General features: G+C 35.5%; 1 protein-coding gene across 2 annotated transcripts in view; it reads left to right on the forward strand.

The window, feature by feature from the left end:
• The window catches only part of LOC149541374 (ARM repeat superfamily protein), a 348,244-nt gene that overhangs the window by 59,544 nt on the left and 272,808 nt on the right, over positions 1–15,892 (forward strand). For both annotated transcript variants that reach the window (XM_089796637.1, XM_089796638.1), the window contains exon 9: positions 14,312–14,376. In XM_089796637.1, the coding sequence (XP_089652763.1) occupies positions 14,312–14,376 (65 nt within the window). The remainder of the gene's footprint in view (positions 1–14,311; positions 14,377–15,892) is intronic.

Genomic DNA, 15,892 nt, shown 5'->3' on the forward strand with positions numbered 1-15,892 from the left:
ATATGACTGTTCATCCATAATAGGTTGATGTATGTAAGATTGCAGAAGTCTTAAATAGTACTTGTTTGGATACAAATTTTATGTTAACTGGAATTTAAATGTGAATTCCTATTTTTTTGCTTTTTATATTCTTCTACTTTAGCCATAATCTTCGCTGTTGCAATTTATTATTGTTATTCACCTGTAAGCAATCTGAATATATCAGGCATATCTTGATTGTAAATAATTGTGAATGTAATTCACGTTAGAAAATTCATGGCTAGTAATGGATCAAATTAAGGTCATGTCAAATCGTAAATGCCAAAGAGTAATTGCAATGAAAATATCACAACAATTTAACTCACCAAGTACATGGATATTGCATGAAAGCCCTGATTGTTGCATCAAGCATTCCAAGGCTATGAAGAGGCAGCTGACCACCTTAATTGAGATTGATTTTCTTTAATGACATCGAACCAAAAATTAACACATGCTTGTCTCCACAATCTTCGTTTTTGACTTGTATAAAGGCTCAAAAAGAGTAATCTATACTATGTGATTGATCATTACTCCCCTGCATACATGATTTGGATTGTCATCATGCTTTATTTGAAGCATTGTTCTTGTAACATGCAGATTTTCTGGGTCTAAATCAACATCTAACATAAGCATAAAATACATTTATAACTTCGATTTCATAAGAAGGCACTTACATCATTCATGTTCATGTGAAGAAGATTACCGTTAAAGTCAGTTAAACAAAATTTCTTAACTAAATACTTGAAATACCTTTTAATGAAATTACTTCAGAAATTGAAATCATATACCTCAGAAAATTGAGACTGAAAATCATCTAAGTATGCTTCTGCAACCACCCGGGTTAGTCCACAAATACACTATAACAATTTCTCAAATTGACTACTATCTCAAAAATCATTTGATGATTACAACTATAATTTAAATTAGGGCATCACATATCATCTTACCAATTAGGGCATCAATTACCATCGGTTTATTAAGGCTTCTGATACTGCTTTACCACTTAGGGCTTCCATTACCACGGAATTCAAATTAGGGCATCTGCGAAAACGGATTCTAGCTAGGGTTTCTGTGACAACGGATTCAATTTAGGGCTTCTGCGACCACAGATTCAACTAGGGCTTTCGATACCACAGATTCAGTTAGGGCTTCCAATACCACTGTATCAATTAAGGTTCCAACTATCACACAATCAATTAGGGCTTCGGATTTCTTTTCCTTCGATTGCTTGTCTGTGACAATTTCTCAAGATTAGATAAATTCTTATATTCAATATTCATTTATATGAAAGTAAAATGATGATAACAAAGAAATACTTCAATTAAGTCTTACCTTCTCATAAACAAAAAATGTTATTACCTATTTCTGATAAACAATTGAATGCATGGCTTATCTCTCTCTAACACATATTTGACATCTTGAGAGGTGAAACATTGTCAGGGGCTTTACCACCCAACTTTGGACCACAATATATATCCCCACATGATTTCTAACGAGAAAGGCCCTCCCTACTCGGAATTGATAGGGAACATCATTCGATCCACTGCGCATCATGATATATAACATGCCATACGACTTGGCAATAAGAGATCACCATAACAGGAATATGCATGAGCTAATAAATATTAGTTTGTTTATATATGAATGCTTAGATTACTGATTTCATTCTTGCATTTCTTTTTCACAGGTTCATCTACACCTCACCATAATCAGCCCATCAGGCGGTGATTCCTTGGTGCCTGAACATTTAGTCTTTACTGATATGACATGTACCTATTCACCCTAATCTGACTCTTAGCCTGGTGATTTACATTGGTACTCTGGTCCATTGACTTATCTCAGTATCAATCATTAATTCAAATTGGAATGTTGAATTTTCCTATGAAGGAAAGGCCATCCAGGTACGATTTACTGTCTTATGACATCTTCTGTTATAAATATAAATTCATTTAGCCTCAAATCATTATGGCAGTCGGTTTGATCTTTCATGATTAAAATTGTTCTATGGCATACGGCTTCAGCTATTATTTACAGATCAGATGAAACAAGGAATTCATATGCACAATTCGATTATAGGATCTCTCATGCACAGCTTGAGTTTGGAATTTTATTTGCATAACTCGCACCTTCATCACCTCAATCAGGCATTTAGCCGGGTGATCTCTTGGTGCTCTTATCAGTTATCAGTCATAAAAACTTATTTTGAAAAGAATAGAAATAAAGGTTTTATGAAGAAATTCAGAGGTTACTCAAAAAGATTATTAATCTTGGTTGCAATCTATTCTTTGAGACATACGACTAATTCAAAACATTTATTGGACAGAGAGATTGAATCTAACTCAGGTTCCTGCCTAATTACATGGCACAAAGAATGTAGAGACTGACTCTAAGAAGTCTTTAACTGGACTGAAACATATTGAAGGTGGCATGCTTAAAACAAAATCTAGAACATGGAACTTTTAAAAATAACTCACAGTCGGCTCTATTAAGCATAGCAAGAATGGAAGAAATAAGCATGTCTCCTTATGTGACACGCCCATAGTTCTGCAATCGAAGTGCCTTCTCTTATTTCTAGTCGTCTCCTTTTGCACTATCTATGGCTGCTCTTGGGTCAGATTACAATATAAATATAGACTGGGTGGTATTAACACCGTAGCAGGGCAGGAATGTATTCGGAAGGAAAAGTAAAACAAAGGAAATATGGAATCGAGCATGGGTGCCGGATATGGCAAAGCTAACATATATTATCTTTTACCAAGGAGGAAAGTTATTAAAAAGAATCTACAGAATATTACTAGCAAGGAAATCGATGAAAGTTCATGTCTGAAAGAAAGCCGATTACCCCCCCTTATTATGCTGAGTTACATTGATGGTTTTATATTAAAGTTACAGCCAGACCTTTTGGCTTCCTTCGGTTACAAGATCATATTCCACGGCTTCTAGAAGAGACGAACAATGACTTTCCGGCTCCCATTGATTTATAAAGAAAGCCCTTCGAATTCCCAAGATGACTATACGAATACATCACAAAAATTCAAATTTAAAAATAAGAAAAAGAAGTTGGAAAGATTAAAACTCAAATTTTTAAATGTTTAAATCGATCAACAATGTCAAGTGTTATCATTTAAAAACAAATAATATTAAATTGGGAGAATAGAGTTGGAAAGTTATACTTCGAGAATTATAATAATTTTATTATAATTCTAACGTTATTAAAATCTTATAAGTACAAGCAACAATAATTTTATTAATTATTAAATTATAATGGTACCAAAAATTATTTTATTTATTAAATGCACGTATATAAATTATTACTAAAATAATATGATGAAAAAAATAAAAATCCTTTAAGATATGTTTTATAAATAATTTAATTATTTTAATTAAATTATTTATTAAATAACTCAATTATTTTAATTAAACTATTTATTAAAATAACTCATGCGATTCCACAGATGTATTTTGTTCCAAGTTGCTAGGTCCTCTATCTGTTTGCTCAGTGATGGTGACGCCCTGCCTAATTCTTTTCTGACAATGTTTCCACCTCTTCGGCATGCTCGCTGCAAGAATTTTCTCCGTAATTAAATTATAAATTATATAACCATAAATAATCATAACAATTAACCTTTCATCCTGGGCGGGGGCCCTAGCTCGGTTGGCTAAATCTTCCCTGTTGCAGGGGGTTGGTCACGGGTTCTAGTCTCCCCCGTCCTCGTGGTACCGGTGGGCGTGTCGCGCCAGCGCTACCAGTCACGTTAAAAAGTTTACCAGGCGCACTTAAAAATAAAAATAAAATAAATAAATTAACCTTTCATCCTAATTCCATGGATTCACGATTAATGATCAACTAACATGTCATCTGCACTTGAAATCATAACGACCAACTAACTTACCATTTTGCCAGATTATATCAAATTAAACTGCCAACTGACTTCATGTGAACCTCAATGTCTATATTCCAAGCTAGGTAAAAAATTGGGATGTAACAGTTCTACTATCCAACCAATGATATTGAGGACAACTTGGCATATGTGAGTTATCTCAGAGGTAGCTTGTCTTCATGCTTTATCTCAAGCATTGCTCTACCGCCCAACGAGAAATCTCAAGCAACTTAGTCTCCATATTTCATGAGATGAATAGATAGCGCCCTTAGAGTTAAAAAGGTTCTCTTTTTTTTCTTTAATGTAAGTGTGAAATGATATGATATGATATGATAGATTTTAATGACGTCCACGAGGCTAAAGTAGCCTATGGGACCCACATGATCACCCCCCCAAGGTAGGTGTTGGTGTTTGAAACTACTGAGCAACAAAATGCTCAATACTAGGATGAAAATATTCACATAATCTAAAGATTAGCCAATTCCTATAATCAATGACACAAGTAGATCATCTGGACCCAACTGCAACGAAACCAAGGATGGTTTCCTACTCTTTAGGCCCTACTAAACCCAGGCGGGTATACCTAGGGATGATTCTATTTGCAAACTGTGGTATGAAATTATCTTAGTTTCATTCTGATTCTCATCTTTTACCCTCAGGCACATACATAGTTTGCCAATTTTCTTTAAAGCTCTCAAATATATATGCATCCCATATAAGCATATATGGTCATAATTCTTCGTGAGTTCACAAGCGTTCTTGGAAACAGCAGTTATTTAGGACCCAGAAAACTAAATGTAAACAAGTGGTGACCAGCATTACAACCTTGAACAAAATAGAAAAAAGAATGACTATGAATTTATAATTGTTTTGACATGTAGAAGCAGAATCTACTTTCAATCATCTTTGATTTATATGACCAGTACCTTATCCATTGGGCAGAGAATAGGCTATTGGCGGGAGATCTAATTCAAATAACTTGTAAATGAATTAATCAATTGTAATCACCCATTTCCATTCTTATGAAAATCCCTTTTATAAACTCACAAACCCCACTGGTTTACTGAAGCATTTCTATAATTCCTTGAATTAAAAGCAACAATGAAGCCAACATACAATCCATACAGATTGCGTTCAGCCAATTTAAACTTTATTTAAATAACTTCAAAGTAAACAAGCTTATAAAATGGAGACAGAAATTAGTGACACAAATATATTGTAAATGCCCCTTTGTATTATCCTTTTGAATTTGACTAATACAATAACCAATAGAACTTAAAGAAAAACCCAGAACATCTTGCTGATTCTGTCATTCCCATATATCCTCAGGGAGTACAATTGGAAGCAAACTCAAAACCAAACAACTACATGCTATTGGACCAACTGTTTGTACTTTTCTTGAGAAAAAACAAAAATTATACAAGTTTTTTGGACCATCACATTGCCTTGAAAACTGATTAATATAGGCATGAGTTGCAACAAGCAAAGGGAAAATGTGATTGACAGGTGTGCTTCAAAAGATTTTTACATACACCTATCACAACAAGACAAAATTGTGAATAACAGAAAGACTGGTACATTGAAAATCCTTTTGTGGGTCCGCTTCTGTTATTGCATTTGGAAAGACAAAAATACTACGATCGGATTCCTTTAGCATTTTGGTTCCTCGTGATAGGTGGCTATCAAATGTGACAGTAATGAGTCATCTCCTGCTACCTGAGGATTCTCTTTGTCTTTATCATCAAAGGCAGAGGTGGCTTCTACTTTTGTACCCTCTTCTTCATCATCATCCTCCACCTCATCATCTCCTTTTGTCTGTTCTATAGACAAACTTTTCCTTCCACTCATTGTAGATAGTGTCCTCTGGCCAATCAAAATTCAGAACCTCTTTGTACAGCTACTAAAGAAATTGCAATTTCTTCTAAAACAACAAAATCTTTCCTGACAGTATTATAGAACAACTGTATTTTAACCAACTCCTCGTTTGTCATTGCCCACAACAAGTGGTCCGTCTCATTTATAACTTTATTTGTTCTTTCACAAAAGACTTCATCCAGCTCCTTCCATTCTTCCTTTTCCTTTATTTTGTCAATTTTTTTTAAAGCACAAGGGAATAAATCAAATTTTTCCGCAAAATACTTGGAAAAACAAATAGTTAATCTTTTTTGGAAAGAATCTTGCTTATCATCAAAACCCTGCAACTTATTTAATAAATCAAAGATTTTTTTCTATCTGATGATATGTTAGCTGAATAACAGATATACACATAGCAGTGATATCGTCATTTCATTCTGTCCATTTCTGTACAATGGGTCTGAATATAGCTTCATTTTGCTTCAATTCATCCCTGATAGCTGAAATCCTCGCTAATTGATCAAAAAATGTGGGCCATTCTATCCTGTCTATTAAATACATGATACCCTGCCTCAATTTTTCTTCATATTGATGATTAAGTTCTACATGCATTGCATATAACTTGTTTTTCTCCTCTTCAAAATCCTCTACAGTATAGAACTGAGGCCTTTCTGGGGTATCAGGTATCTCAATAATTGGTGTTGATTTAAAAGGCTCAACAGGTGGCCATGGGGGCTATGCAATCCTGGGTTTACTGGTCTCTCCTAATTTTCTTTTCCCAAGAATCTTCTCCAGTTGAGTTACTTTATTTTCTAATGATTGTATTTGCATACCTCTCTCCTCATATGTTTTCAAAACTTCTTCAAACCTAGCATTGAGTTGGGCAAATTTATCTTCCTCTTGGCCAGACACCATGCTCCCAAATTTTAGCATCTTTGATGCCATCCCAATTATTTGTTTACTACCTATCTCACCAGCCCTGAACACTGTCAATGCACCGGTATGCTCTACAGTGGAAATCTCATGCATTCTGGTATTGTTCCTTTTTTCCATGGACCATATAACAAGGGCTTGGTGGTCATCACTAAACTTGACTCCTCTATGAGCCTGTAGTATTTCTTCCGCAGTCCTTAGTTGAACATCCCTTTGTTTTCTTAGCGAATAAAAAACAATGGCATTTGCTATATCCTATTCTGGCAGAAGAAGGTCTCCTAACTGTCTAACTATCTGCCTCCTAGCTTCAAGAGTAAATTGAGCAAAATCATTCAAAAATTTGGACTTCACCTTTTCCTTAATATCTGAATCAGGTTTGTCTAGCTGTTCTGCCTTTATCTTCTCACTGGTTTTCTCGAAATTTCCCATGTTTAATCTCCACAAAAATTGAGCAAAAGCTCTATATTTTACAAAATTCTCATCATTAATAAACCTTTCAGAGGCTTGGGCAACTATCGGATCAATTTCCTTACCTTGGTAATCAACAACGGTTAAATCCAAGAAAGGCATAGGAGGTTCTTGTGGTTCTCCAATCTCCAAATCTGTGGAGGTAACAATTACATCCTTTTCTCCACCAATTTGTCTAAGCTGCTCCTTTAAAGATGCTTCATCATCTATCCGGATTGGGGACTAGCTTGGGGAGTATTGTTCTATTTGAGAAGAAGAAGACCCTTGCTCTAATTTTTGCCTTTTTGGAGAGCTGGCTGCAGATGGACTTCCTGGTCTTGGCCTCTAATGAAGGGGGTGCCTGTTGCACACTTTAAACCCTCACATAACTTGCCCTTCTCTGTAAGGTATACTGGCCAGGAGCCGCTATATTTTTAATGCTTATCTTCCTTTGCACTTTTGCAGCCTTGTCTGGATATGTCTCAACATATGTGGCTTTCTTTTCATTCATAGTTTGGATGATCACAGCAAAATTATTCATTAGTACTTGCATTTTGGCTCCCCAATATTTTTTCTCTTTCAATGGGTCATACTGGGGGTCAAAAGCATTAATAAATTCTAGGGTCTTGCTAAATACTATCCATTTTTCTTCCCTCAGTTCTTGTTCTTGCAAAGTGAAAATATTTCTGATTATATCCTCCGGATAATAAACTTGTTGTACCATGCGAGAAGCTTTCACCCTCTCTCTTAAGAGGTCATAGAATCCTTCAGGATCAATAAATCTGGCATGAGATTCTGCCATGTTATATCTATCTAGAAACAAATTCAGGTGTTTCCACCCTTTCCTCACAAAGACAAAATCGTGTACCACAGTAACAATTGGAAAAAAGGTACCCTTCTTAGACAATTCCCTCTCATCTATAGTGCCTATTTGCCATAGGAGCTCAACTATCCCTATCTTCAAGGGCACATGAAAAGGCAACACATGTGGCTTCCCCAAAAAATCATATACTCTTATTATAGTTGAAACATTATAAGGGATTATATCCCCCCCAATTATGACTAACCAATAATCCTTATGCATGGTCCTTGGGTTTGACCAATTCTAACAATGCTTGTGGAATTTTGGGGCTGTCCCCTTTCAAAAGAAACCTAAGCTTTGATGCAAAGTATCTATCAAATCTCACATAATTGGCATCTGTAGCTTCTGAAGTCATATCTACACTCCACAGCTGCACTGGATTCCTCTCTCCATCCCTAGTCGTTTCCAGCTCCATACCCTTGGAGAAGAAGGTAAATCCCTTGTACAAGCATACATGCATAAGCAATGAATACCAATAGAATGGTTTGTCCACTTTTCCCTGTGCTTTCTCCACCAAACCATTGTGAATTTCTTTTACAAGAAAAGTAGCAAAATCCAAAATAGTGCTCATCCCAAATTGAAGAGTTTGAGCCATGGTAAGGACAATAGAGCCTGGGATTTGATCAACTTCATCCATCCCAAAAATCTTGCAAAGAGAAAAATATAATGCTTGAGCTCTAAGGTTGAAATGCCTTCTTAGCAATGGTTCTAGGGTACTGGCTGTAATCACAGGCAAAGTGCCAATTTTAGCAGCATGCTCTTGCAGTGGCCCTGTTCTTAGGTAAATCCTTTGTGCATCATACCTTGCTTGAAGGTCATCCATGTCAATAGTTTCATGCACAACATGGTTAGGATTGAGGTTGAAAACCTCACTAATTAATTCAGGGCAAATCCTAAAATGATTCACTCCAGCATGGTTCTTTACCCACCCTGTAATCAGATCATATTTCTTGGCCAAATCCATCAACAAATCACTATCAAAGAAAACTGTGGGGACTGTTAATTTACCAATGTCAAATTCCCATACATTGCTCATAGGAGTGTCCAGTTTTCGCTTTGAAAACCATTTCTTAAACAACTCCAAACCCCCTATGGAAACTTGGGCATCTCTTACCCAATTTGCTTTGTCATAAAAACCTTTTGCTACAGCTACTCTAGGGTGTTTTGGAATGAGTTCCCTCCCCTTAGTTATTTCATGTATCGATAAAGGGAATTGTTCAAGAAAATCATCGTGCACAGAACGTTTCAAATAATCCGTTTGTCCAGTGAACTCTTTTCGGGGAGGCATTTTGAATAAAACCCTAGAAATTTTATAACAACAGATACGTGAATTTTTTAAAGAGTCATAGAGTACTTACTTGCTAAAATTTGCACTTCTACACTGTGTGATTTCTTCTGCAATTTTATTGGATCGCTAGATAAAATTCTCGTGCCCTGGCTCTGAAAATTTTGTATGCCCTGATGTTCTTTTTGCGCTTTGGTGATTCATTAATGGTGAGATCGTGAGTTCTTTTCATGCATTGAAATCGCACGAATGAAATTTGAACCATATTTACTCTCAGTAACCGTTACCTCCAAATTGCAACCAAATTTGAATCCTATCCGTAGATTTTCACCAGATCGGATGGTTTTGATTTGAAAGGCAACAAGCTTTATGGCTTTAAAAACAAGGCCACGTGTCGCAATACCGCTTACCCGCATTTTTTAAATGTCTTGCATCTTAGAATTGCGGGGAAGCGTTGCTCGTTGATCAAGACGAGATCAACAATCAGATCAGTTTATTATTTAAACAAAGTCCAGTTAGCTATATTGACCAATAGGAAGCCTTTATATGAGTTTGCGCCTCCTAAAAACTTCCATGCTAGCGGGTCCCATATCTTCTTCTGAACGAGTAGGTGCTTGACGTCATTCTTTCCACGTGTCAAGTTGGCACATTCCCGCTTTCCTTATTTGATGAGCATCTTCAAATTGCGGGCTTGCACCAGTCGTCGATCTCTGAAAGATCAATGGTGGCAATGCTGGAATTCTGTAAACCTTACAAGATGGCAAAAGTGACGTTACCAAGGACATGTGTTTTCCGCTTTGTTTAAACTTCACTCAAGTTCTTTATGCGGGAAAACGCCCTTCATTGATCAAGATATGATCAACGGTGTGAAAAATTCTGCACTTTATGATCGCATCATCCACTTGGACCAATGAAATGACTCTTGTCAACCCTCTTGCTCTGACCCACCTGACTACTGCATTAATTTCTGAGGTTTTCGCGCCCATAGCATAAGTACTTCCAGCTAAGCACAAGTGGCAAACCACATGGCGTGACTCAGCGTTCTTCCATAATTTGGCCCCCCTGTGACACGCGTCGCAAAGGTGCATACCTACATTCCTTATTGAACTAGCAGCTTCATAATGCGGGATTGCACTAACCCTCGATCTTTGAAAGATCTATGGCTGATAAGGCTTCACTTCCATTTGGCAGACAAACTTCTTTAGTGGCACATCTGGCATTACATATCAGCGATTGTTTTACAGCGTGACACACTGTAGCATACAGTTAGAGATTCCCGACCCCACCTTGCCATATGTCAAAAAATCGCTTGCTCGCATTATTTATCTCTCGTGCAGCTTCAAAATGCGGGCATGCACTGGCCTTTGATCTTTGACAAATCAACGGTTATAGAATCAGGCGTCTTAAATACCACGTTGGCTGAAGTGACGAATAAAATAGTTCCATCCATTCCAACTCATCTGACACTTGCCACGGAAGACATTTCAACATCACCCTTGGGAACGGCGGGCCCATGTTGTCAGACTGTGCCACTTGTCCCATTGACGCTTCCCCGCATTATTTATTTCACGAGCATCTCCTTCTTGCTGGAAAGCGCTAGCCCTTGATTTAAATGAAATCAATGGTTGACGCTTCTTGGTAATAAAGGCATATCTCTATTAGTAACTCAACCAATGACATTGCAGGAAATCCAGAACGTGCACGAAAAGTACTGACAAACCTGCAAAAGTTTCTGACAACTTATGACTCCCCACAAACTTTACGGTTCGCTAAAACTTAAAAAGGCAAGGGCTACGTGTCACCAAGTCGCATGCCCGCATTATTTAAAAACTTTGCATCTCGAAATTGTGGGAATGCGATACTCGTTGATCTGAACAAGATCAACGATTATAAAGACTTTGTATCATCAGAGGTATTTCTTAATAGAATGATCAAGCAATTTGCAGGCCAAGCACTGCCACATAAGGTTTAGACAGAATTATAATGAATTCACGCTTGCGCAAGCCCTTCCTTGGGGTAAAAGTAATAAACCTTAAGAGCATTTAAAAAAAAAATAAAAATTTCCGAGGGTTTTCAAGGCTAAGGTAAACTTTAATAAGGCATTTAGGGTTTTTCAATTGATTGCTCTGATGACCAACTTTGAGAAACTGATAAAAATTCAACAACAGAGAGATCACGAGATGAACTAGGGAAATCTAAGAAATTTAAGAAATACGAGCAAACCCTAAAATGCATAATAATGTCCACAAATGAATTTTCACTAATTTTTTCAAAATTTTCTCTGTACTGTGAAAAATTAGACCAACAGTAGGAGCGGAACTAATCTAGCTGCAGAGTTTTGATTAACTTGTCTCTCCTTCGCTGAAGTTTGATAATCAGAGCCGCTGTTCTCTTCACTTGATCCTCCTTGAATAAGTAGCTCAAGTCCCTATTCTGAAGTATCTTTGTATAACCAGATCTGATGTCACTGTATGGTAGGAAAATCTTTGATTAAGTGCTGCTCCGTTTCTATCGCTCCCATATTATAAAATAGACACGTTTTGTTTGCCCACTCTTCCTTTGGGACTTGCCATCTACCAGTTTCACATCACAGATGGTGTGAACTAGTTTTGAGTTGCACTATCAACATTTTTGCTCTCCTATTAATAGGTGCTCTTATATAGGCTTTTTCCTCATGACTAGAAGTGGGGTTAAATTTTTTAATGTAATAAGATTTTTTTTGCCCCATGTGCCTTGTCCATAGAATATTGTGAAATTTTTCCATGACAAACTTCTTTATTTCTTTAATACTATCCGGGCAGGTATGGATGTTGATATCCCATTTAAGCATCCATTTGTCATTTTGCTTCATCCATGTGCTTTTCCACTTGACAAATTTTTCCTCTATGACTAGCTTGGGCCAGCGATGTGTTTCCAGGCATTGGGTTTTCTTTAGATAGCTAGGCAATTTTTTGTGAATTAGTGAATCGAATTGGCGATTTCTTGTCCTGAATCGCCATGAATCAGCACGAATCAGCTGGAAAAATCAAGCAGCCCAATTGGGTAACTAAAAAACATAAAGAAATACTTCTTTAATGATTTTTTTTCACATTTCTCTTTCTTATAACCCTAAAAGGCCTTCTATTTGTTGAGTATGACAAAACGAGAGGAAAAGTGAGAGATAGAGTTGAGCTAGAGCTAGAGCAAATAGACTTGTCTTTTCATTTTGTTTAGAGATAGACATATGTTTCATGGATCTTCATTTTACATACATTTATGGTTTGATGTCATTGATTTTATGGATCTTCATCTTACATACCATTGTGATTTGACAACATTTATAATTCTATATATCTATGTTATATGATCCTATGTTTTATGTTTAATTCAGCTACAAATTACAATTTACATTTTATGTATGTAATGGACTTATTATTTATGTTCTTTGTTTATGTATGTTAGCTTCTATTTGATGATGTTATAGTGTCTTTAAGTTATATTTAATAAAGGGTGCATGAAATAAGTTTTAAATTGTTGAACTCTCTAAATTTCAAGGGTTTTAAAAATTTGCCGATTCATGGCCAATTCGATTCCAATTCATGGCTGATTCCGATTCAATTCTGAGTCCTGTTACTTTGATTTGAGGTTACATTATTGAGATATGGCATGGTGTATACTATGACACATAGTATTGGAGACACCATGTGCAGATATTTTCATTGGTAGGCATCATCAGACTTGATGCTAGTGCACATACCAAAGATAATATAAGTATGGTGAATATATTATGAATGATATTCTTGTATAGACCATACTTTGATGATACCATCAAGTAACATCTAAATAATAGATCTATTTTGTTCATCACACCATTTTCTAGAATATCATTCTAAGATGATATTTCCCTCTCATTATTGAGAGCACAATATGTTGATCAATCCTCTCTAGCTAAGAGGGAGTGTTAATGTTATAGCTGCAGTTGGATTGAATTGATCATGTAATGATATGTGTTAATGAGTTGTTATAATTACTAAGTTAATTATCATTCATGACTTATAATCATTAGACAACTAGACACACACACAATTGAGTATATATATATATACACACACACTCAATTGTGAATATACATACATACATACATACATACATACATACATACATACATACATACATACATACATATATATATATATATATATATATATATATATATATATTGACTTCATATGTAAATTCTAATAATTATTTACTGATCAATTAATCCTGATTATCATTTCATATGAATCGGTTTATATAAATACAAATTAGGGAGCAGATCATATTATGTTAAACAGCGACTATATTTATGGATCTTTTGTTTTGTGTGCCAAGAGCATTGGTTCACTAGGCACGTCTCATATAGGGACATGCCCCTACGCGGCATAACTACATGGCTTATGCCACATACAGACATGTGCCTACATGGGATGTGCCTCCTCCATTCCTTACTTATATCCAGGGATTGCTGCTAGTTGAAACATACATACAGAACAAAAAGTATTATTACAACAGCAGCGATCTCTACTTAACATCTCTACATTTTATTGTGTCAAATTCAAAAATAGTTACAGTGGTGCAGTCAAGATATATTGACAAAATTCTGCAAGAAGAATTTAGGAGATCATATTAACAAGGATATTAACTTTAGTGAATACATCAGACAAGAGATACATTAAGATAAGGTATTATTCTGATCCTATTTTCCTTAACTGTGATGGCCACAAACAGTAGGCTTCAATGGGACTTATGTTTTCTTAGTATATAATATCTATTCCTGTAGTGCTCAAGTAGAATAACATTTTATATTTCACACATAAACATGAATATTTGTTTTGCAAATTTGATATGCATGCAGGTATGGGAAAGACAGTCCATAACAACGTTTTATAGCTAGTTATATTTGATTGTTTCATTGTTTAATTTTGCTTTCTTGTGATTTGTCAAGGACTATTACCTAACAGTTTGCTGTGGATTCTTGATTTCAATAATGAAATTTATTTTCTAATACAGGAAATGGAACAAATTTAAGGCTGAAGCGTGCTGGAATGGAATTCACTGTTTGGGTATTTAAACATGTGAGAAGCTCATCTTATTCAATAACTCATGTTGATGATTTTGTTTTATTTCTTTTTTGGTATTATAGTAAATGATTTCGCACTGTTTCAGTTCATCCTTTTTTTCTTGCAAAATTTACAAATGTAATATCCAAAAATAAATAATCTTAACTATTAATTTATATCTGGATTAATTATTTGGTCTGTAAAATATAATAACTATGGCAACTGATGCTTGCAAACTTTTTTGGATGTTCTACTATGTGCATGATTTCAATACAAAATTAGAAAACCAATGCAAGTAAGGGTTAATAGTTTCTAAATTGATATTCCCTAAATTCACGTGGTGTAATTGTTTCTTGCCCATGGTCCTATCTGACAGAGACTAGAAAGAAGAAATAAGTAAACAAAGAAAGATGTTAGAAAATACGACATAATAGTACTTTCAATTAATCAAAAATGTTAGGACCCTACAATATAATTCTAAAATGATATTTCCTAAATTCATGTACTGTAGACTGAGACTAGAAATAAAGAAATAAGTAAACAAAGAAATATGTTAGTGAACAACACAATAGTACGTCAAATTAATAGGAAATGTTGGGATGAAAGGATCCTAGGTTCTGAAAAGTAACCAAATACTTTAGAAAACATGATTAGAGGGAGTACTTTGGGCTAAGGGAGCCAAGTGGGACAATCCAAGGTGGAACCAAGGTATCACCCTTAGATCCCATTGAAGATCTGAGGTGGATGAACCTTTGGAGGTGAGAAAATAATTGTCTGAAAGAGGTTACATCAGTGTTCATCATTGACCATGTAGGAGAATGGGACTAAAATGTCTATGGTGTTAAAATAGCACGTGTTAGTGTAGCTTAACACATTTGAATGGAACTAGATAAGATAAGGTCATTAGTGTCCAACAAGAGACCACAAAGAAAGTCCAGGGGACTGCCAAGTACAATGAAGGAAACCAACCAACAGCAGCAGCACCAAATGGTGTTCGAGGAAAACAAAGCAAAGAAAAACAGGAGGTGGGAGCAGCAGGCAGCATCGGCTAAGCAAAGTACTATCTGTATTTTTTATGCATTTGAAATGATTTTGGTTAATAAACTACAGACATATTTATCTTTAACCATGGAAAATACTATATGTTAATGTGGTGCAAATGGTTAAATGTAGTCAAGAGGGCATGCCAATTTGGCACAGAGTTGAACATCAACAAGAAGATTTCAAATCATCTCTTAATTACATTCATATAAATAACATTGCTGTGTAGTAGAACATGTTATACAAAGCATGTGCATCTTTTATATCATTTGTCCTTATTTTCTCATGAAGCAGAAGGAAAATTTGGAGCTTTTTGTTGTCATGCAAAAGTTTGCTTCAGAAAGACTATTATGATATTATCCACTATTGTTTGTGTCTTTAATTTGTCTGTTAGCAAACAAAAGAAAATGAAACAGCACATATCATAGAAACATTCTTCAAATAATAAGGGGAGTCTCCCAAAGATCTAAGTAAACCTATTTTAAAACTA

The sequence above is a fragment of the Cupressus sempervirens genome, chromosome 8 (assembly GCF_028749045.1).
Source record: "Cupressus sempervirens isolate cs-2001-9-10 chromosome 8, ASM2874904v1, whole genome shotgun sequence".
NCBI lineage: Eukaryota > Viridiplantae > Streptophyta > Pinopsida > Cupressales > Cupressaceae > Cupressus > Cupressus sempervirens.